The sequence below is a fragment of the Arvicola amphibius genome, chromosome 11 (assembly GCF_903992535.2).
Source record: "Arvicola amphibius chromosome 11, mArvAmp1.2, whole genome shotgun sequence".
Classification (NCBI taxonomy): Eukaryota; Metazoa; Chordata; class Mammalia; order Rodentia; family Cricetidae; genus Arvicola; species Arvicola amphibius.
This window is the reverse complement of record NC_052057.2, coordinates 84,687,806-84,712,988: the sequence shown is the minus strand read 5'-3', so window position 1 is coordinate 84,712,988 and position 25,183 is coordinate 84,687,806. Positions and strand designations below refer to the sequence as shown.

At 35.9% G+C, this 25,183-nt stretch overlaps 1 protein-coding gene across 5 annotated transcripts in view; it reads right to left on the bottom strand.

The window, feature by feature from the left end:
* Nucleotides 1-6,824: 6,824 nt before the first annotated feature.
* Nucleotides 6,825-25,183, bottom strand: part of Epha7 (EPH receptor A7) — a 151,018-nt gene continuing 132,659 nt past the window's right edge. For 2 of the 5 annotated variants that reach the window (XM_038347389.1, XM_038347391.1), the window contains exons 10-17: nucleotides 21,389-21,514; nucleotides 20,282-20,467; nucleotides 19,592-19,653; nucleotides 18,352-18,561; nucleotides 17,513-17,662; nucleotides 9,657-9,850; nucleotides 8,510-8,665; nucleotides 6,825-7,186 (exon numbers count right to left, since the gene is read on the bottom strand). In XM_038347389.1, coding sequence (XP_038203317.1) covers nucleotides 7,072-7,186; nucleotides 8,510-8,665; nucleotides 9,657-9,850; nucleotides 17,513-17,662; nucleotides 18,352-18,561; nucleotides 19,592-19,653; nucleotides 20,282-20,467; nucleotides 21,389-21,514 — 1,199 coding nt within the window. In that variant the 3' untranslated portion in view covers nucleotides 6,825-7,071. Of the gene's footprint in view, nucleotides 7,187-8,509; nucleotides 8,666-9,656; nucleotides 9,851-17,512; nucleotides 17,663-18,351; nucleotides 18,562-19,591; nucleotides 19,654-20,281; nucleotides 20,468-21,388; nucleotides 21,515-22,709; nucleotides 22,826-25,183 lie in introns of those variants that run through there. The other 3 variants (XM_038347390.1, XM_038347392.1, XM_038347393.1) reach the window with 2 other exon arrangements.

The following is a 25,183-nucleotide window of genomic DNA, read 5'->3' as shown; positions in this document are numbered from 1 at the left end:
TTCTGTAATTACCTATTGGCTATTGTATCCTTTTATGAATTAAATGGAAAGTAGACTTAGAAGTATTTTTAAAAAATGCTGTTTTATATTACTTTTTACTTAACTATATAATTACTTATATATGTTTAGTTTAAGCATTGGATTAAAACCTTAATTTCTTAATAACGAAAAATCATACTTTATTGTTCCTTAAATGAATCTCTGTTTTTGCTTCATCAAATGAGATTTTAATAACTAATGAAAGGTCCATGGCTTCTCTCATTAAGTCCAATTTCCTCCTTCTGATTTTATCGCTTTTTAATCTTGCCCAGATGTTTACAACCAATGTTATCTTCTCTTTCTTCTCAACATCTTAAAAGACTGCTACTTAGAGCTTCCTGGCCTCTTTGCTAATCAGCTCCTTCTACCTTCTACATCTCTGTGCATCTCTTCTCAGTTCCTAAGGGCATTCCTACTGCTTCTGCCACTCACAGAAGCATCTATCCATGCTCTGAAATTAGTTTCCTCTCTCAACACCCATTGCTGTACCTTACTTTTCCTTCAGAGCACCTGATATGTTCTCCCACTACCATATATATGATACACACACACACACACACACACACACACACATATATATATATATATATACATATATATGTATGTGCACATACACATATAATTTGTACTTCATAGATTTTGAAAGAGTTATAGACTATCTACTGAATGCAAGAAAAATGATGATATTGAATTCCACTTGGCTTCTGTTTTCTAAGAACACTTAGTCCATTTAATATAGGAGAGGTACACCCAAATAATCTGGAGAACAGGGTTAGGTGTTCATAGTACTGGCAATGAGGCAAAGTACAAAATGGACATTAATTCTGACTGGTTATCAGAGAAAGCTTAGAGAAGACAATTGTATGAGAAGAGGAACACTCCTATTTAATAGAGTGTAAGGAGGTTGAAGTAGGAGGCTTTTTATGAATTCTAGACCAGCCTTGTATACCTAACCAAATTTAAAAAAGAAAGAAAGAAAGAAAAAGTGTGAAGGACTATGATATTGGAGAGCAAAAAGTTAAAAGCTTATAGAGTTTCTAAAAGTTTGTTCCTTATACAGTTCCCTCACCCCAAACCTATCTCAATAGTCTTTGGGAACAGGAGTGATAACCATTAGCTCATGTTCACTTCAGGTCCAGCTAAGATTGTTTATATGTAGCGTTCTGCTATTCCTGTCAAGCTGAGTTCTGGCTCATGTATGGAGAGGCTGGCACAGATTGCAGAGGAGCTAAGTAAAAACATGGTATCACATTAATGCTGGGCCAGCGTAACAACAACATTCTGTGAATGCCAGAGCTCAACCTAAGTGTTTCTTCTTCCTAAAAGGTCCACTGGAGCCTCACAGTCATGCGCTTTTCATGTAAATACTGTCCACCTTCCACACGGAAGTCAAGGAAGTGAGATCAGGCTTGCCTTTGTAATTTGTGCAGAAGTCTGTGGTTTCCACATGATGTAGATGTAAGTTCACGTCACATAAAATAATTGTTCTTAAGCTGTTTGTCTCATTTCAGAAACTGTGAAACTATTTCACAGAGTACCACATGAGTGCCAGCTCTGCATATGTAATGAATTTTCTCTTTGTTTTTCTAGTTTGTTGTCTAGGCAGGCATTTTATGCAGTTTGGGTTATGTGGTGTAATGGTGAAACTTGAACATCTCTTCCCAGTCCTCAACTAGAATGAGTACCACTTCAGGCAAATATGCCGCTTTCTCCTTAGGAGCATCTTTAAATAAATAAAATAATAAAAAAACTACAGTCACATCTGTTTATAACAACACATTAAATATACCTTATGCTTATTTTGGCTACATACAAAAATCTATGAAGATATCTAATTACAGGTGAAAAATTTTCAAAGAAAAGCAATAATATTCTTCAGAAATCTAGGACATTTGAAGCAATCCAATCTAAGAGCAGATCGTGCCTGAAGGAGCTGAGTTATCCATAGAGGCACATAACAAATCACACTATATTATTTTGCCAAAGTATCAAATTTTGGAATGCCTGTAACTATTTTATACTTTAGGAATTCCTTTGATTGTTACTGACCTATGAAACACTAGACTAGTGTTTCTTATCCCTACCCACTAAACATTTCTGCAATAGGCCCAATTAAATTGAATCAATTAATTATATTTATTTTAACCTCAAGGTCAATCAGAAGAGATCTTTTATTGTTTAATTATAGATTTAATTACATTCAATCATTGAACTTGAAATAAAAAACCCTACAGCACTTAACTCTAATGAGACTCGCAGAATTTATGCTGCAATGCTGCTAACCTGCCCATATTCCTAAACTATACTGAGATGCAGACAGACAAGAGAGCACAGAGCAAGGCCTGTGGACAGGACATGGTCTCAGGCACACTGCATCTCAACAAGTTTTCAAATCCTAGGTGCCGTGTGCTGGTTTTTTATCACTTGATATATATATATATATATATATATATATATATCAAGTGTCTATATATATATATCCTTGTAATGTTTGTGTGTTTGTGTTTAGGAACCTGATTACTTTTTTTTTAAATTTTCATGTCTTCTTTTGGACTTTGTCCTCAGAACTGATACTGAGTTTTTATTCAAGTTTGAAATATACAGCCAAGGGAAAGAGCAAAGATAAATGCTCTACTAAAAAATATTGATTAATAGCATAAGTACTGAAATAACTTTAGGTTTCATAGTGGCCACATGCTTTTAAGTTATACCTTAATAATTCTGGGGAAAGACATTGTGATGATACTTTTATACCACAGATGAAAACAGAACTTTAAGAAATATTTGCTCATTTCAGGGATTTGAGTCTGTGTTCTGAACTCTGCAGTCATTCACTATGTACAGTTAGCGATGACTCTTTTCTCTCTTCATTCCTGTCTTACATCTTTGACCATTATATTATTCATTATCATTTTGCAGGTATGGGCAGAGCAGACCTAAGTTTCAATATTCTCCTTGCACTTTGGTTCAGATCAGCATGAGCAGTTTCAGAGATATGATTCCCTTGCATCAGCATCGGGGGGCACTTCAGCACAAGGACCATTTTCTTGGTATGCTTGCTATTCATTGCTCACTTTTACCTGTTGAAGCAATAAGAGTGCTCGGTTTTCTTAGTTTCATTTGCAAATTAGTCATTAAGCCAGGGTCTGTAACAGACAACCGATTGGGTCCCACTTTCCCTTTGAGCTGGTTCCTGTTTGCATTACCCAGTAGTATAAATGCAAATTTCCCCAGTGTCATCTGCTATGTCAGATGTTTAACAAGTCTGTCAAGGGTCAAAGACAAAGTATTTCCTTTCTTATGCAAATATTCTTGTTATTCTCCTGTAGTAGCTTCAGGAACAAACAAAAACAGGTTTTAGTTGAACAATCTGGCCTTTTGTAAACTGCCTTGTTATTCCATAATCAATGATTAGAGTGAAATTAGGTCAGCATGCAAGGGGGAGGGGGAGGAATAAGCAGGTTTATTCATATTCTGATCAGCTCACTGAACTATTTCTACAAAACGTTATCTCTTCCCACGTTATTAGATAAGAAAGGAAAGCATAAGAAATGTGAAGGAACCCGCCAATGACTGGAGACAGGATTTTCTTTATATTGTCTAATAGACTCGTTTATTATTTTAAGCTGGTAAAAAGAGACTTATGATTCGTGTTGAAGAAAGAGTTATTTGTGCTTGATACATTGAAGACACTGTTCAAAAGCATTTTGTCCTTATAAAAGGATGACCCCTGTAGTAATTCTTAGGCAAGGAGGGACAAAATTCAACCAACAAAAAGCATATCTCGCCCACAGTTCCCCATGATTTCTCCACATATAGCAAAAAAATACACATCAGTAATTCATTGGAACATGCACAGAGATGAGCAGTACAATTGTAGGCTGCTCAGGAAACAAAACGGGGTGTGGGGGGAGGAATCAGCATTACCTAAAGAAAAGTCAGGTGACGTACACCCTTTCAATTGCCTTAAAAACACCAATAAGAGGAGCAATTAAAATATAGTCCTAAATAGTACTAGCTAATGTAGATTACATAAGTATACAATATAATTCAACTAATAGTGCTCTGCCAAGCATGAGCCACCAGTTCTAGTAAACAAGCCCTGATCCATTGCTGAGAACATATTAGCTCCCAATGTAACAAGTGACTTGTATTGCAGTACTCAACACAAAACCAGGTCTAGTGGGCGGGCGGTATTCTATAAAAGGTGGCTGTATTAAAGCAAGGAGGCCGTTCCTGTTGTATGTTTTATAATTTTGGAGTTCTCTGTTGGGCATTTGCTTTCTCCACTTTTCCTCCCCTGAGCACTAGTTCTCGAAAAAGATTTCAAGGTGCCAGTTGTACATTCTCATCGTGACGGCGTCTCATCCCTTTCCCGAAGAGAGGGTTACAATCACGTTCACAATGCTAATTCCTTTTCTCTTCAGGTTTGTTTCACATACTATGTACTTCAAAATCATAGTGTTGATTAGGAAAAGAAACCTACAAACGAGAGAGCGCAATGCAATCATCCACTTCCTATTGTGCTGTGTGTCTTTCCCATCCCTTCTCCCCTTTCCCTGTAAAGAGCTGTACAAAATTTAAGGCAGATGAGGTATATTGCTGAAGAAAAAAGTTATTTTTGGAAAAAAAAAACTCAAAAAAACTTTTATTCTGCCCTTCTACTCAAGGAACTCTACTCAACTATAAATCTATTACTAGAAAAAGCAGGAAAGATTCCGTCTGCATGTACCATACTGTGTCTTCTATTTCTAGAATGGCTTTTTGTTAATTTAATCTTAATAGAAAAAATAAGCACCTTAAGCTATGAACAAGAAAAGAACTTCATTATTAGTGAGTCCAGAATCCAAACGGAATTAGAGAACACTCGCTCAACCTCTCACTCATTCGCACGAAGGCCAAAGCTACTGATTAGAATTGTAAAGTGCTGTACTGAGTATAAACACTTGTATACACTGCAGACACTGAAAAATAACCCTCAAGCACATTGTGTTATAGTTCCAAAAATATATTTACAGTCTATTACAAAGATTACAAATGGAAGTGTCTAGGTGACTGGATTATGCTAATTAAAACTATTTTTACAGATTATTTTTTTTCCTTAGGGACAAAAAAAAACATTTTAGTGAAATTAAAATGAGTTTTTCTACTCAATCAAAAAATAAATTAAAATATCAAATAACACTGTACAGTGATTTAAAAGAGAAAAACAGGTGGGGAGGGGTTTGGGAAGCAATCCATTTAAGTTTTCTATAGCCATCTTTGGTCCTAAATGTGGGAGAACACATTATGTCGCACTGAAAATACCTGTTTCTTTGTGAAGCTCTGCAAGGAAAATAGAAAAATATAGTGCATTTTCAATGTACTCAGAGCCACTAGCGAGAAATGTGCATACAAAACAAGACGGTAGAAATAAAATTTACAAGTTTTACAAAGGAACATTTACAGATTTTGCTTGTTACCTGTTTGTCTGTTTGTTTGTGGATGTCCACATTACCAAACAACACCAATTAGGACCGATCCCTGGGATCTTTCGCTACGAAAATCATTATAAACAGCCCAATTTTCTTTGGAAGTACAACAGTTCGGTTTGGGGTAGTTCATGATTCTTTGTAACTTTTGAAAACATTACTCAAATATGTATACATTCCTGAAATATCTATAAAGACACATTTAATTATTGCTTATGAAATTCTAACACAGTAACCAAAGAATATGGTTTAATAAATAAGTGGAAACAGAAAAGCCAGACCCTTTACTTCTTCCTTCTGTGGTAAAAGAGTTTTGATCTAAAAGAGTTTTGTGTTTTGTGTGTGTGTGTGTGTGTGTGTGTGTGTGTGTGTTCACAGATAAAATACCTGCTTCACTTGGCTTCTCACTGAAGTTTCTGTGGTAACTTTGTCTTTGAGTGGTGAGAAGTGAACCGCCCCTTTGATCTTGCTTCAGAGTAACAATAGACGACTGAATTCTTTACTTATGTATTTGGACTGCATTCAACAAGAAAGAATACAAAATATAGGTCAACTCCTAAATTTCTTAATGTCACAAGTCTGAAAACTCTGGATGCGCTCGGACCGGGTTTTCACTAATGCTGGAGAACTCCGGCCTGCAGACGTGCCTTCACCAGCATCTTCGGATGAAGCTTCAGTCTTCTTTCTGTCTTATACTCATAAACCTAGAATTTGACATTTTTATTAAATTCTGTCTAGTAAATCACTCTATAAACAATGTGTTAAAAGTGCCTTATAGTATTTATGGATAATTATTGCTTTTTTTTCTTTCATTGAAAAGTTAGTATGTTGTCTGATTTAAAAAAAAAAAATCCTGCTAAAAAATATCAGAGCTCTTGGCAACTTGCAATTTTGAACTACCTGCCAATCAGCAAACAATATCAAAACATCACTGGTCAAACAGAACAAAATGGCACAGCAAGGATACCAAAGCCATGAATGACAAAGTCATATCCTCAACTATGTGCGTAATTTTGTTTTTAAGTTTGAGATTCTTTCAAAGGTACCCAGTGTAGTAACGTGTCATAAATCTAACACTAAAAAGGTCCAAAGCTACAAATAACTTTCTAAAACAAAGTCCTTACGCAGAATAAACACAGATGGTTCTGGAAAAGAAGAGCCTGAAATCACATATTTAAGGAAAATATTTCATTGATTTTAACAATAAGATCATGATTTTTATTTGACAAATATATTCTTTCTTAAATTCTTTATGTACATTTTAAAAAGTCTGTAAGATAAAAAGGAGGTTCGAGAGCTCAAGGTGGTGGGATGTTTTTCAGGTAGTACTTTGTTTATTGTCACTGCTGTGTTCCTGGCCACCAGTGGTGGATCCTAAATTCCCTTTTTGTATACTCTGGTGGCACTTAGGAGTTCAAGTCTGTAGGTGCTTCTAAAATCTTCTCTTTATTGTAGGAAGGACTCAGTATATCAACTGTCTTCTAGCAGCATTCTATGCATATACTGAAGGCCAGAACAGTTCTCCTGCAGTCTTAAGCTCCACACGAGGGAGAACTGCATGTCACACTTGGATGCCTGTTCCATGTAAATGCAGCATTTGCGCTCGCATAGTCTGGATGCTGCTCATGATCTTCTTTTGATGGCCAACCAGTGTGATCCCTAAACTCATCACATCACTGGAAAAGACAAGTGCATGCTTATTAGATATATTACAAAGAACCGATAATGTCCTAAGGGTTCATTCAACTATCAATAAAGTTTTCTATATACTTTAGGTTAACAGATACTAACAGCATTCTTGGATACTACAGTTCTTCTCCAAAGATCATACATTGATCTGTTTGGGCAGTCTCCTTCGAAAAATTGTATCAACAAGTCTGTCTTTTAATTTACCATATTGTTGCTTTTTAACTAATCTGAAATTTTATATAAAAATTGTTTCAACCTTAAGATGTCGTTATCAATGTAAAAGGTAATTAAATGTTGCCAGGAAAACTGAAAGTTTTAAATTATTTTACTGGGAAAAATGGGGTGTTCCGGTAATGGAAATATTTGCTGGAACCTCGTCTAAAGCTCAGAAATCAATGCAACACAATAATGTACAGTGACTGGAACTCTGTAATTCTGAGCATGCATTCCTAGCTGCACAATCACTTTCCTTCAATTCAGCAGTAGGAATAGAACTGTTACGTACATGTACAATGCTACAGTCACAGTTTAAATGTGCAGTAAGTTAAGCATAACTGTTTATCCTTTTGTCTTTCCTAACAGATAGGAAGGTTGATCTTAGATGTTTACAAGCAGCTGAAATGGTACCGTGATACAATACTACTGTTTTGTATGCCAGGTTCTTTGGAAAGCACAGATTTACAGAAATAAGAATTAATTTAGAAATCCAGGCATAAACATGTCAGCTTTATCGGCATGGCTGTTAGAAGAAAATGGAAGAAACAGTGTGGGTATGCTGAAGTTCACATGCATAACATTTCTGGACTATACAGAAAGAGTATTTGGTTGCTAGGCTGTGAGTTCTTCCGCAGAGTTCCGAAGACTGTTTATTCAGTGATAAGCTAGAAAGGAAAACTTAGTTCTTCCGACTTCCAAGTTCATAGCAATTTTAAAGCTGATTGCAGAACTACTCCCCAGTAAATAGGGGCATGGATGATATAGTAAGTTCACTGTGCAGGGCCCAGAACACTGGCAACGGTGACAAATCACATGGCAACCTCCTGCTGAGTCACTGCAAAGATATTTAAATTTTCTGACTTTTCATTTACAAAATTAACATGTGACAAGTGATTTCACAAAATGGTTAGTATGCCATTGAGAAAAGAATTTACTTTTAAAGCACTAAAGAAATATGAGCATTTTTAAAAGAAATGCCTTGCCCCTCTGATTTTGTAATCTATAGACTTTTACAATAAAGAGGACAAGCTAGTATATGAATGGGGACTGTACCTAATCAATTCTAAAATACAATCTAACAAGTTGAAACTTACTCAATAGTCATCCTGGTCACTGACTCCAGTGAGTTATAACCGGCTGCTGTGAAGTTATCCTTATACCTTTCCATCTTAATAGCTTGCAGCCATTCTCCAACCGAACAGAAGGCAGTGAAGTCCGGAGTGCTCTGATCCAGAAGGGGGCTTATGGGCCTAGGTAAGAACAGAACACAGAGGAATACAGTCTCAGAAATTACCAAAGAGATGAGATCCTTGTAATACAAAAACAAACAAACCAAAGTATTTGTGTGTGGGGGGGGGGGGTAGAAAATGAAGCCAGATGGTTGAATTGATCTATATAATAACCCAAACCAAGTAAGTTATTTGGAAACGACAAATACCTGAATTTAAAATTTAATTAGATGCATGCTCACTGGGCCGTGTCTGCCACACGCTCATAAACGCTATCAGTTCTTGGAAGAACCACATTTGTTCTCTGTCTTTTTATTTTTTTACAAGTGGCTGAGAGTAAAGGAAGTATATCTGGTGTATCCTAACTTAGCCAGGCCACCACGGTGCTCTTCAGAGCATTAAAAATCTTCTGTTTTGATGACATACTAGGAGTCCCATAGAGATAATAGGCCCCTGAGAGCGCAGCCCACAGCAGCAAGCTTACCTGAAAGTGAAGCTGAAAATGCCCTGTGGTGCCCTGTGCTGTAAGGGAAGAGCTATTCCTAATGGGCAGTTAGCATGGCATACGCTGAGTTACTTTTTATAATTTCTAATTCTACTGAAGCATTTTATCAGAAAACAAAAACAAAATAATAAATTAAAACATAAGAATATGACCAAGCAAGAGCAACATGGTAAAAGCAAGACAACAATAATCCATGCTTGAAATCATGCATCCCTGCCTGATCACAAAACCTAGGAATCACAGAAAATTTTCTGAGAAAGATAACTGGTGTTATCACAAGTCCTAAGAAAATGGAAATCCAGTAACAATGCATGGATTTCTTTAAATACTAATTAAGGTAAAACATATGAAAAAAAAAGAGCCGATAAAGCTTTGTAACATAACATTTTCCTCTGGATTTATGGTTGAATATGGACATCAGTTTGTATTGGGGCCAAGCTGAGGAAGCAAATGGTTTAAGCAGATATTTTAATTTTATTCAGTTCCATCTCACTGGAGATTTCTTACCTACTACAAGTCCCCAGGGGCGTTTTCAGACTACTTGGGTTTCGAATCATTTTGTCTAGTATTCCGACTATCTGTTCAAACTTTGGCCTTTCTGCCCGTTCTTTCTGCCAACAATCCAGCATTAGCTGGTGAAGTCCAGCTGGGCAGTCCATGGGCGCTGGTAAACGATAACCCTCTTCTATTGCTTTTATGACCTGATAGCCAGAAGGACATGAAAAATATTACCAACTGAACTTCAATTATAATGAAATGAACTGCTTGGAAGGCAAAATGATTTATTCAGATAAGATTGAGACAGAAATACTGCTTACAAAAAAATTCTTTTTTTCTTTCCAAAACAGTCATAAATATATTAAGCATGCTATGATGGGGTCCATGAGGTGCAGGATATGATAACAGTTCCTAGTTAAGTCAGCAACAGGGAACGACAATTAAGGTCACACAGGGTGCCAAGAGATGGAAATATTTTTAATGCCACCCCAGAGGTTTCGAAGGGAACATGTTATGGAACGCTCTTAGCTGAATATAGTTGTAAGAATACACATGTGCATCGAAGGAGAAGATAATGAAAGTGGAAAAAGAAATTGAGTCATTGAGAGGAAGCCAAAGCGTTTCCTTTTCTGAGGAGAGCAGGTGACACTGTTAGAACAAGAGATCATATCATGTAAATGTGCCGTGTCAGAACATACTATCAAACACACTAGCCACTTAACAACTGTGCAGGTTACTCTTCTTAGTAATGAGATGCAAGAGTTTGTTGGACACAGTTTACTCTGCTCCATACATTGTGGCTGGACTCCTTCCCACCTCCACATTCACCTACCTGACAGCAGATGGTGAAAAGTAACAAGCATACAGAATGCTTTAAAGTGGAAACCCGAGAAGAGTTTTTAGTCAGGAATGAGTCACTGTGCTGGTTTAAAATTTTTTTTACCATGGACAATTTATGTATAAAAACATCCAGGGGAATTATTGCATTAAGTCTGAATATTAATTCAAAACATAAAATGGTTTGTATAAACATTTCTGTAAAGGCATTAGAGAGCTTAAGTTTCTTAATACCAAGGTCCTTAGATATATGAAAAGGAAAAAAAAATCTTAAAATCTAAAGTTATTATTAATTTGAATAACATGGGGAAGATAATAGGAAGGTAAGCAACACCAGTAAGGGCTTTAAAAATAATAATATTACTCAAGGAAAAATACAGCACCTCGACACTGGCTAACATGACAGCATTAAATACTTAAGAAAAATCTGTGGCTGTAAAGACACATGTCTATAGATTGTCTTTAGGGATTCTGCTGATCTAGTAAATTAGTGGTGGCAGTTTCTCCTCCAATAACAATAACCTATTTTTGCAACAGAGCCCACTCTACAAAATTACAACAAATCAAAATGCAGAGCTGTACAGCCTAGTCCCAAAGGAACATCCACAAAACACTCCCATACCTAGGGCTCAGGGAACAACATTGTGGGAAAGGGGTAATAAAGGCTGTAAAAGACAGACGATCGGGGAATTTGCTCTAAGACTGTCTCTCCTAGAATGGAGTAGTCACACATACAAGGTTTTTCCAACATCACTTCTCAATCCTGAACTGAATAAGTAAAACACCAATGAATATGCCAGGGAAGATGGGCAAAAGGACATGAGTCCCCAAACCTACACAAAGAACTATAGGCAAGTGGGAGATGCTAAGAGTGGGAGAGGTGGCTTTCTTCAGAAAAGAGCACATCAATTGTTTGTCCACTGCCAAAGTGTCGGCCCTGAAAACATATATACAAGTGCTGAGGAATATATGTGTATTTGTTACAAACATACGCATGTAATAACAACTGATAAAATGAAGCATGTATTTGAAGGAGGGTGTGGAGATGTAGACAGAGGGTTTGGAGGAAGAAAAGAAAAAGGATAAATGTTGTAAATATATTACAATCCCCAAAATAAAATTTAAAATGTAAGAAAAACAAGTTTCTGGAAAAGTGACCTTTAGCTTTTTTTTGAAGAAAATAATCAAACAAAGCATTGACTTGATAAATACTAATGAACTTGACATATTTAGGGACACTTGTCCACAAGATGTATGTAATCTTTAAGACCTAGGTCACTAATACAAATGGAAATTAGAGAGTAAAAATAATTGATGTATCTAGAAACAATACTTTTAGGAGAAAAATCTACTATAGACGTGAAAAACAAAGATGAGTCCATTTTGTAATTGAAGAGATATATGCATGAGTCTATTATAAGGTAAATAGATAAACTTAATAAGTCAATTTTTAAAAAGTGTTAACTAAAAATTTCTAGTGCCAATTCTTTTCAAATTGCAGAGCTGGTTGTATTTCAATGGTTTACTACAAAATATCTGCCCACGATTTTCATGTGTATGTATATCACAATTTATTAGTTTAAAATTGAACATATCACGTCCCCCTCAGTCTTTTCCTGTTTCACCCAATGGTATTTTGAGTTGTCCTAGTCAGAAAGCTGAGCATGGCGCTCTAATTTCTTAACTTTGCATAGACAATTAGTTAACACATTTTCATGGTTCTAAGTCCTGAAACAGCATATGTTAAGTACTAAGAAAATAACTGCTCACTCCCTGTAGTATATGATTATAGTATCAGGGTTAAGTCTTCACAAAGTCTTATTTTTTTTTCTAAGAGTACTGTTAGTTTCTGAACAACAATAAGGGGAAAACATTATTAACCAGTGATTGTGAGCACACAAAGGCTATATGAGAGTTGATGATCACAATTCCTAAGTACATATCACTGAAAACGTTCCTCAAAAGTACATCTCTATCATGCTATTTATCACACAGGCAAGCACACAGAAATGGTATCTACACAGATTGCACCTATGTGTATATATAGCAAACATATGTACATATACACATAGAATTGTATTTTAAAGTTTTATTTCTTTTTTTATTATAGGCATATGGGTGTTATGCCTGCATGTATGTATGAGTAGCATGTGTGTGCCTAATACCCACAAGGACCAAAAAGGGTGTTGGATGCCCTGGAACGAAAGATATAGAGAGTAGTGAGAAATATGTATTTGGAATTGAACCCAGGTCCTCTTTAAGAGCAGTAAGTGCAATTAGTGACTGGGCTATAACAAAATGTTATGTAACCTTCAAGTAACAATGTTATTCTTGGATTCTAGTGTTGTGTGGAAAAGACTTTAGAGAAAAGTAAACATGCTTTTGGAAATCTTGGCTAAGTGATTTAAATAATGGCAAAGCTTATGAAATGTAAATAACTTCCAAAGTTTTATGCATTAAAATGATAATGTAATAAATACTTGGGAAGATATTTTTCCCACTGGAAAGAGTGACTTCCCATATGGCTGAGGTTGCTTATACAGAACACATATAATATTTTTCTAATTTGAAAAAATGTCACTTCAATATCTATAGCATGATGGCAATTCTTATCATTCCCTCTACTTCCTAATTCGTTTCCCCATATGCACTTTTTTAGCTTGCCTCAGAAGAATACAGTAGGAAGAATTATCTATTTTCCTTATGTTCAAAAATCATCTTTTAAAAGAAAATTCTTTTCATGATCCTTCTGGTACCCAACTGTTCAACAGGGCTCCAAACTTTCACGAAGCCTTCTAGGATTCTCAAGCTTAGGATCCCATGTACGTTTAGAAGTTTGTGCCAAGGAAGCAAGTACCATTGAATTCCTTACAGGAAGGAAAGCGTTAACGAACTTTTGTATGTATCCCATTGCATTCTAGAAACTTACAAATTCTACCATGTCACTAGAGAAAACTGACCTCAGGAGGAAACAGAGCAGCTTTGAATGTTTAAAGACATAGTGGGCTATATATCCAGAACAGTGGTGGCAGAACACAAAACTTCAATATGTCCTAGCATGAGACCTCATTTGGGACCCAGAAGTTCCCATTGACAATGCTGGCCACTACTATAGGAGTATCAGAGGCTCTCTTAGGAATGCCTCTCCATTTAGGGCAGCTTGGCATGATTCAAGTTTTATCTTTTGGCAATGAGCTGGTCCACAAAATCATGCCTTGTTGATACTGATGTTCTGCATTCTGAAGTTTTTATTTCATTAGCTTAGCAGTTAAAGACACAGGTAACAATTATAGTGAATATATATCAATTTCTACTACATGATTTATATGGAGTTTTTTATTGTTAAAGAAACCATCTTAAGCAAATACGATTATTGTACTGACTTTAGAAGAAAAGAATTTGCAGAACATAAACTGTTCAAATCCCATAGTTGTTAGGGAAGACAGAATTGGATGTAGGTGATCTGATCGGAGTCCATGGAGCTATAAACTATTTTACATTTCCAGTGATAAGACTAAGAGTGGGTTTTTTTTCCATAAACATATTCATGGAAACAATGAAGCATGCAGATTAAGTGGCCTATGAGTTCAGTGAATTTACTGAAAACATACTTCCTGAAATTCCCAGAAGTCTGTTGGGTTTGTGTGCACTCATCTACCCTCACACCTCAAACAGAGACGATCTTTTGGTGTAGACTACCAATATTATTCATGTATAAAATTTTCTACTATGGTTTCTCCTTATTACTACAGTATGGCCATCAGAGTTCTGAGAAGAAATTACATAGGCCTGTTGGTGACAAGTCATTATTAATTCAAAAATAGGGTACAGCGTGACTAGTTCCGGTGTTTGCTTAACACACAGTTACACTTCACTACGTCTGAAAACATGATGGTATGCATCTAAATATGGTGAAGTTTGTGGGATTTTGTTAAAAACTACAGGAAAACAGTTGTAATTTTGTATCTATTTTAATATTAAAAATAAAATAAAGCCAAAAACCACTGGTGAGTTTTCAAATGTAAAAGCTCATAAGTTCCTCCCCCAAGTAAATTTAGGCATAGGCATATTTTCAAAGCTCTTATTGTTTTCTATGTGTGTGAACATGTGTCTGCATGCATGTATGTACACAACACATATCTCTGGAGGCAAAAAGAGGGTGTCAGAATCCTGGAACTGCAATTCCAGGTGTTTGTGAGTTGTCTATATGCTTGCAGGACATGAACCTGAATCTTCCGCAAGAGTACCAAGAGATCCGGACTTCTGAGGCATCTCTGCATGCCCTTTAATGAACTTTTAATGGATGGATTGAAGGAATCAACTTCATGAACGTGTATTCTTTTAAACCACACTTACATCGACCTACCAGTGAAATACATAATTTATCTGCATTGTGATTAATTAAAGTAAAAATAAAACAACATTATCAAAACACTTTCTCAAGTTCCTTTCCTTAAAAGGAAAAGAACAAGATGTCATTGTTTTTTTCTTCTGACATCTTGAAATTTGCAGGCAAATGAACGGAACTAGAAAAAGGCATCCTGAGTGAGGTAACCCAGACTCAGAAAGACGAATACAATATGTACTCACTTATAAGTAGATATTAGACATAAAGCAAAGGGTAACCAACCCACAATCCACCACCCCAGAGAACCTAGGTAGCGAAGAGGCCCCTAAGAGAGACATATATGCATCAACCTAAGAAGGGGAAAAAGGACAAGATCTCCTGAGTAAACTGGGAGCATGGGAGTCAGGGAAAGGGTGGAAGGGAAGAGGGGATGAGGAAAGCAGAGTCAGGAAAAATGTATAGTACACTCCCATCCAAACAATTAAAATGAGAAGGATTTAAAAAGTAATAATAAAAACTATAGAGTAATAGTAAAAATTTCATAAGTTGAAAATAAGTATTTCATTTTGTCCAACCAAGAATAAGTCCAGTTAAAAGACAGCTTCTATGAAGACCAAGAGAATGATTTCAATCTTCGCAATTTTCCTTATATCACCTCTAAACACATGAGTTTTCTTTGAAAGGCCATTAAATAAAACTGCTAAATAACTACATACTTTCTGAAAAATGAAAGTTGGAAATGTACTGGGAAAGCTTAAATCTTTTGGTTTCATTAACACATGTTAACCTGCTTCCATTGCATTGAAATTCCAGAAAATTACAGATATCTGAAAATAAAAAAATGGTTATTGAAATGCTTATGAAGTAATAAACTGCTCGACTATGTTTAGCCATGTATGGACCTATTTTCTTGTCCGGTATTGTTTTCCTTCTCTGTCAGAGTAAAGGCAAGCATCAGACAGCTTCCAGAACCACTGACTAATTTGCTGCCCATCCCCTTTCTATTTCCGTATTGTGAGTTGTTCTTGGTGTTTGTTCCCAAAAGCCAATGTCATTTGGGGGTGACTTGACATGTGGGCGTGGTTTTCTCTGAGTATTTGACTGGATAAAACTGAGGAAAGCACCACACGGTCCCTCTTGGGGAAACTGAGTTAGATGTAACTCAGTAGTAGGGCACTTGAATATATGATAGGATCTGATTAGAGCAACCATTTATGGAAATGCAATATATTCCTGTATACAAAGAAGCACCTCATGTAACAGGGAATATACAGATTTATCCATTGACTAAAAACTTTGGCCAGATTTCATAAGAGAACCTTTTCTCTTAAAGTAATAAAATAAAATGTATTTTATTTTAATTTCAATATTGAAAATAAAGCATAATTGCTTAAATACTATATCAATGCTTAACTATAAAATAAAGAATGTTCCAGTAATAATATTAACACTAATTTCTCTTTATAAATTCAGTATGTGTGTAATCTTTTGTACCATAAAAACCCATGCTCAAATTGAACTCAGACCTTCAAGATGTAAAAGATAAAATGCGAATGCTGGTTCTAAACACTGAAGTCAAAACTAAACTCACTCCAGTTATGATGCTATGTAATCAACAAAAATATTTTTTGTTATAACAATTCCTTATTCGTGATGTTTATTTTAAAGAAAAGCAAAAAGTACGGTAATTTCTAAACTTAAAATTGAATTTTTTTTCCATCCCAACCACTTCTGTTATTTTTGGAAGTTAAGTAAAGTTTGAGTTTGAGTCATCTCATATTCCTGTCAATCCTTTTATGTTTGAAACTACTATGAAAGGAAACTGCCAAAAGAGATGAAACTCTATGGAGTGTCTGGGGATGGAAATATTCCTTTTCTCTGCCCCAAGGATTTGCTTGCCACATTTTGACAGTCCATGAAATCTTTGACACTGAAACCTGTCAAATAATAGCAACTCTGCCCCTGCCAAAAGGAAGCATCATTTAGATTTTATCTCCGAAACACTCCAAACAAAACAAAAACAGGAAAAAGCTTATCGCTCAATTCAAAATACCAAACACTATAAATGATTAAAAACCTCTATCTTCCAGGGCATACATCCTTCAGCTGATACAGAGATCTGAAGCACCACCAGCACCCCCGTGGACAGCATGCGACTTTAAAAGCCACAGGCACTTGTTACAGGTTACCGATGTAATGAAAATACCCGAATTTTGGCTGTAGCCAATTCTTCATCTTGCCCTTGTCTTTATCACCTTAATAAACACAGGTCTACTTCACTTGCTGGTGGCATTCTTTTTCTAGGTGGCAGCTAAGACATTCCTGTTCTGCTGCAGTGCTTTTACTCAACTCTCTTAAGAGCTTCCCTTGGTACCATTATCATCAATAAGGAGGAAATATCATTTTTATATCCCATTGTTCCAATAGAATTACAGTGAAAAAAATGAGAAAGTGATTATTCTAAATAAAAATAACAAAATAAAACCAAGAGAATCTCAAGTTCATAATATATTATTATCATCATTAATACTAATAATAGTGGGAAACTAGGAGATTATTTCTAAAAATTTATAAACTATTTCTATAAACTTATTGAAATGTATCCCTCACGAGCCACCAACTATGTTTGCTAGAAGTGGATGTGGACACATGAGTCTTATTTGTATAATGAGTCACCTACATCTTGATTCGACATGTCCCAATAAGGTCGTTCTCCATAAGACATTACTTCCCACATCACAATCCCATAGCTCCACACATCACTGGCTGAGGTGAATTTCCGATATTGAATGGCTTCAGGTGCAGTCCACCTTACCGGAATTTTTCCTCCCTGTTAGAAACAGAGGGTGACACTTTAAGTGTGCACGGTAGCTCATATATCCATGAGAAGCACACCATAGCTATGTTAAGTATTTCCACATGAGCTGACAGCCCAGCGGCATCAGGTCTGTGAACCTTGAACTTCTCTGTACTCAAAGTTACCAATCTTTCTATTAGGCTCTCATTATGCGCTCATTTCTAAGGCAACTGTACTTAATGGACCTTGCGTGGTGTCACGGCAAGGGTCTAATGAATAGATAATGATGAATTAGACTACGCTGCCAGTAAACTCGAGCGAAAAATGGGGTATTCAAGTAAATTTTCACATAAGCCTTCCTGTCTGATATCATAAAAGTTATGAGTTAGCATACTCATTCTTTTGGAACTTTCATTAAATATGATTATATCTGCTGTTGTGATAACAGGCTAGTAACTAGATACTGCTGAATTTAGCTATATAATTTTTATATAGTTTAAGTGCAGTGCTGTAAAACACCAGTGTAAGATGAAATGCTATCATTATTACTCTTTTCTGGGTTTATGGGTAGATTGCATTGATAATACCAAATCCCTCAGAGGCAAAACAATAAAAGCTGAGGTCAACTGGCTTGTCCCCGGATATTTAGTTTTACATTAAGTCCTTCTGGCTTGCTTGGGATATCTTAGGTATTAGAAGTACAATAATACATGTTTTCTTACAGTAGTTGTATAGACAGCTTCAGGATCATCCTCTATAACCCGGGACAGGCCAAAATCGGACACTTTACAAACAAGATTGCTGTTGACAAGAATGTTGCGAGCTGCAAGGTCCCTGTGAACATATCCCATATCGGCCAAATATCTCATTCCAGCCGCGATTCCTCTCAGCATTCCTACTAACTGAATGACTGTGAATTGCCCATCATGTTTCTGCAGGAAGACAAAATAAAAAGTCTTTTAACGGGAACAAAATCACCAGAAAATAAAAGTATGCATGTTTGCAATTTACCATCATATAATAGGAAGTCTTAGTTAATTTACTGTGTAATATGGGTAATTAGTGGAGAAAATAACAGATGTTGGTTGAGATGATAGTCAATAATTTGATAGACTTATGGTGACACCTAGTTATTTCTATACATTTGTTATTTTCATGACAACTGATTATAATTGGCAAAAATATCAGCCAAGGCTAGGAGACAGAATGAACTCAAAAATGAAAACAAAAATAAACCCTAATAGGTTAAGTATTCCCTACATGCCAAAACATGCAAATAAACAATCTAAGAATGAACGGAGCAAGGGATGCACATGTATTGTGTATTCTCTAAGTAGAAAGAAAAACACAAAAAACTGGTCAAATTATGAATTAAATAATGAAAAAAATAGGAAAGAAAATGATTAGCAGTGACTGATTTTACTTTCTTTCATCACTTTGGTTGTGTGCTGGTAGCCACACAACTCTGAGCAGCTACCCCACAACAGTGTACGAGCTTGCAGTGTCCGGCTACCATTCAGTTCTAAACGGATACAGACTAACTACATGGAGGATGTGGGTTTGAAAATGTGGATTTCCCCAGTGATACTTCAGAAAACTGGATACTGTACATATCACTGTACATATCGTGGTGATATGACTATTAGGATCCCTCTAATTCCTCTCCTCTGTGTGGAATGTGTGTGTGTGTGTGTGTGTGTGTGTGTGTGTGTGTGTGTGGTGTGTATACACATTCAAATAATACAGCTTTAGAATATCCTCTATACTTCAAGTAACAATATTAACAAGTCATTTTATTAAATATTCTAATTTAGCCCGGTCTAGAATTGTTACTTTTCAAAGTAATTTTCTGATTTCACACACTTTACATATTTACACATAGTATTTCACGACCAAGTTCATCAACCTGCACCCCTCTCAAGCCCATTGCTAGGTGCATGGGAGAATGACGGGGTAACTCACCCTGAGAAATGCATCCAGGGCTCCATTTTCCATGAATTCGATCACAATCATGACAGGCTTCCCTAATAATAAAACAAAGAAATGGAGAAAATGGTATTTCACAACCTATGACCTACATTTAAGAATCTCTCATTCTTTCAAGCATGCCCCCAAAACAAAATAAAACAACAACAACAAAACCCCAAAAGTTAAAACCAATAAATAAATAAATAAATAAATTTTAAAAAGGTCCTCTTTGGTGAAGCTAATGGGGTCAGAAGGGAGCGTTTCTAGTGGCAGGCCTAAGCTCGGAGAGACATGAAATGTGAAATGTTTTCACAATGCACTAAGCCACAGACACACCCTGCCCTATGCATTTCTAGCTTGTGAGCAACAAAAATAAAAGAAGTAAACAAAAACGTGAAACGATATAAAATGTAGAGGAGCTATATTACTTTTTATAACCTTTGAAGATAAATACAAATATCAATCAGTCCTCCTAACCCTGAGATTCATTCTTCAACTCTGTCCCGTGTTTACTTTGATTATATTCTGCTGTAGCAGCAAAAATAATTGCTCCTTATTAGTATATACCAATATAAATCACTTAGAAATGCAACATGTTCACAATCTGATATTTAATCATATGTGCAAGGTCACTAATTTCCAGCGCATCCTATATAAGAAATGAAGTATATCACCGGTGTCTACCTCTTGTAACAACCCCTTCCAAATGGACGACATTTGGGTGGTCAAACTGCCCCATGATGCTGGCTTCGCATAAAAAGTCCCTTCTTTGTTTTTCTGTGTAACCAGCTTTCAGGGTTTTTATGGCCACGGCAACATCTCTTTTCCCGGGAAGTTTCAAACGACCACTGCAGACTTCTCCAAATTCTCCTGAAGTAAAAAGAACAAGCAGGCGTGTTTTAATTGCAGAAATGGTTCATGCTTTCAAAGACAATGGATTAAAATATTTCATATGAGTTTTAATTAATATAGCATTTTTTTCTAAGTGCAAAGAAATCCATTCAAATTGATGGGGAATTTTTATTTTCCATATGCAGCGAATCAGTTTATGAAATGAAGGGAGAAACAAAATTAAAATTGGAGACACACTTTTGTTCAGTCACAGTATTTAAGCTTCACTAAGTGTGTGTTCCATAGGCTGTCACTTCACGGGCTAACAAACTGCCTTTCAGAGTCAACCTTTAGGTCCTAAATATCTACTCTCTAAAACATCAGGGCACATTACCAAATTGCAACCACTGCTATTGCTTTTAAAAGCTAAGGAAAAATACCTATTAGAGATTTTTAAAATATGGAATTTATACACACTATTCTTCCTATATATAAGCACCATGGGGTGAAAACAATTAAACTTTATAGTGTTCCATTTAATGAATTTATGTACCATTTTCTGCATACATGTAAAGAATACAATGGTTAATGGCTACAAATAAAAGAGAAAAAAAGGCAGTTTTAAAGATGGGAATGCATATTCCATCAAGACTCAAGAAAGTTCTGATCTTTAAAATTCTAAGCTATTCTCGCCAAACAGCAGGAGTGACTACGAAGTAGCTAATAGCACAGCATCTTAAGAAAGCAGTTGAAATCACATATATTCAGACCCTACAACATGCTCCCTTTCCATTTCTGTTTTAAGATTTCATAAACAAGTATAGCCTCATTGCTTCCAATCGTTCAGGTAAATGTAAGAGTTCTACACTTGAAGTATAATTATTTGGCTGTCATTATGATCTATGACTTTCGATCTTGGCTAAATAGAACAGCTGAATAAGGAAGCCACAACAGCCTTACCTGCACCAATCACACGCTCAATTTTAATACAGGAGGCATCTAGCTCCTTGGCGAATTGATGGACAGCTCTATTTGGGTCCTCATAGGTTTCAGGGTCAATGTAGGTTTTGGTGCCTGGAAATTTAACTGTAATGATGTAAGAAAGCATGACTGTGGTGAAGCAAAGCACTTATTGTGCAGTCAGCCCAGGACTGTCATTATGCAGAGTGCTCCTTGGAACAGTGACCTTGCTTCCACATCACCTCATTCACAGCAGTTTTAACAGACTACTCCCGTCTGCTGGCGTCTAGGTATTATCTGCAAGCTTCTATAGGTAGCATAGGATCCAACTCATAGGTTACTAACTGAATTGCTTTTCCAGTAAATCAACCAAAGGCATCCACCGAAATTTCTGACGTGCCTGTGCCTATCGGATCGGAGATTTGATTAAACTCAGAGCCATCGTAGCCTACTTCAAGCCATACCGAGGGTTGGAATGGGCTTGAAAACACATCGATAAACCTATCCATCAATCAATCCATCCATCAAATTAATACACCAGGGAAATAAGACATTTCATGTACAGATAGACCACTACACTGACAGCAATATTAAAAAACATTTAGACATATTACTTATTCTTTGATTTATTTTTAAAGACCAACCACTGTTGACATATACATAAAATCAGTACAAGATATGAGGGACTGCTATCACAAAATCAGAGAGAAATATTCAAAAGACATAGTTTAATATTCACCTTGAGGGTAATAGAAGCTGGATATACAAAGTGCAGAGTAAATTAGAAAAATTACAATATTCCTGGGATCTGTTACCAAGTATGACAGTGATTTGAAAGAGAAATGATTTATATGAACTTTTCATTATAAGGCTTTGGAAGATCTTAGCTAATACGAAGAGGTAGCCAGTATGCCTCACAAAAGGTAGTCAAAATTCAAACAACATAGTATCATCTTAAAAGTTAAAATCTTTCAATGCACCTAGAAGCATGCAGGTAACAGATAATGCTAAGTCAACTTTATATCAAATTCAATTACAATAAAGTATTCCAAATCTACTCATTTGGTTCAAGACAAAGATAGGTAGGCATATTTGGTTATATTAATGCAATGAAGAAAATTACACTATATCCTTAAAAAGTCTTTATTATTTTTTAACAAAGCCACCAAACAATCTTTCCATTGAATCTTACTACTCTCAGAACAACGTCTTTATATAATACACTGCAGCCTAACTGTGCTTATGTTATAACAGTAGATCAAGATCAGATTCAAAAATGAACATATAACAACGAAATAAGCGGAATGTAGAAAGGGAAATTGGGGTTTAAAAATCTTGATTTATTCTGCTGTAGTTGATTGTTTATCCAAAATTGATTGTCTTAAACAATTATTGTTGCAGTTTATAAAACTGACAGATGCTCATTTGTTACTAAAGCTGAACATGAAAAAAAAAACACAAGAAGAAAAGAGAGAGAGGGGATAGAAAGAGAAAAAAGAGGAGTACAGGGAAGAGGGGAAAAGAGAGAGAGAGAAGGGAAGAAAACAATAGGTTAACCTCCTAGGTTGTCAGGCAGGTGGAGAAAGAGCCATCTTCTCCCTTTTTATTCTCTCTCTCTTTCTTTCATTCTTTGTTTGTTTTTGTTTTTGATAAGGGAACTAGATCGGAAGTAGCCTTCTGCATCTCAACCGGTCTCTGACGGTTCTTTATTCAAGCTGTCATAAAACATTTTGACAGGCCAAAGCTGTTTTGGCATAAGAGCATGAAATACTACCCAGCTTAGATCCTAAGACATTGTTAGAAGAAATGGTAGGGGAAACAAAACGCAAATGGGAACTGCTTCACTAAACTCCTCCACTGTATTTATATCTTAGAATGTGAGACTTCGGACCCTGGAGAGCCAGGGCACCTGCTACAAATGAATATATTAGATATCCTGTTAAAATCAGGGACAGTTAAGCGGTTGCTTCCAAGTTCCTGTAAAAGTCAAATCTGGTGTTCTCTGCCCCTGCGAAGACTGCCCATGTGCTAAGGGAGTAAAAGGACACCCGTGTGTAAACAGCTAAGTCTTTTAGATAAAGCCATTAAGTGGGATAAAGTGCCTGGTTCATACAGAATGAAAGGATTCCAAAGGAAAAAGAATGTCAAAACTACACAGTGTTCAATAGGACAGAGCAGTTAAGCACATTTACTGTTTCATTTTTCATTTAAAAGTGTATGGTCTAAATTAAAGGAAATTTTTGCATAATTTCTGAATATTCCAGTCGATTGCTTTGTCCAGTCTGAGAGTGTGTTTGTATGTGTGAATGTGTGTTTGTGTCTGTGTTCTGATATGATGTATCATTTATATTTCTCATTAATGATAAATGTCTCAAGACCCCTACAGATATTTTGCCAGAAATGGAATCTGTTTATAGACAAGTTCATCTTGTCTACATAAACAAGTAAGACATTCTTCAATTCTGAATGCTTCTGATTAAAAGCTGGATGCAAAATGTGCAAAAGGTGGTTGGCTTCAAAATATTAAAACAGAATGATGACTATCAAACATAAAGCTATATCTACAACAAGTTTCGGGCGAGTTGTGTTTCTGTTTAAAGTTGGCATCATGCTGTATGCTAAAAGCAAACAAACTAGCATATATCTGATAATCTGAGAACGTGTTAGATAAATCCAAGAGTGAAAAGTGACATATTGGAAGTCAGATGATATTAAGTAATGGCACCAATTAGTTATGCACGTGTGGGTATAACCAGAGAGTCCAGTAATCTTTTCCAGGTCTTACATCTTCATCTTGTAGATGTTTTACAATACAAATACAATTTTAGGTACATGGATTTCAATGATTTCTTCCTTGTTTTGGAAGTGTTATTTATTTATTTTCCTATCACAAAGGAGGGGGAAAAACATACTTTCCCTCTCTTCTACCTATAAACTGACGATGTGAGTCTCATTAATGATGCCTTTTTACAGGGAACATACTGGCAAATTAGTCAAAGGACCAGAATGGGGAAACAGAATCACATGGAGGCAGGTGAACTCAAGGCATGTAAGGTTTGAAGTGCATATGATCGGGGATGTCAACTTAAGGAGAATACCTGCACAATTATATGGAGAAAGGCCTGGGACAACCCAGAGCCTAGGAAAGGTTTGATAAAAGCGAGAGAACTTGAAGCTTAAGTCACGTGATAACGTCATCTCTCCTTTCATTTTAGTAACTGTGGAGAACATGCCTTCCTGGCTTCTGTGTTAGCATTTTAGAGAGTTTCACATTCAATTTGGGTCACTACTACAAGCCACCTCTTTAAAAGAAGATAAAGCCAAAGTGACTTTTGCTCCAACAAATGTAAAGAACTAAAATTTAGTAAAGTGTAATTTCATTTTGAGCCACACATTTCGGATTGAGCATTTTTTGTCCTAAAAATTATTAGGACATTTTAAAATGATTAAAAATTCCTGAAATGCCATTTGGACACTCTTAAAACTTTAGAATAGGTGCATCATAATATCTTCTTAGATAGTATAAAAAATATGGCTAATTATATGATAAGCAATTATTACATCATTTTCGGGAATTTTATGTATTACAGATGTCATAAAAGGTTTAGCAAATAAAAAATATTAAAAATACTTGGTTTCTATATCTCCAAGTCTTAAAACTAAGAATAATATGCTTAGTTAAGAATTTCTTTAATTCTAGGATGGAAGTAATATGATTCTTACGCTTTTATTCACTTTTATAATGAAATAACATTTATTCTCGAAGCCCTTATTTCCATTTGCCATTCATTCACT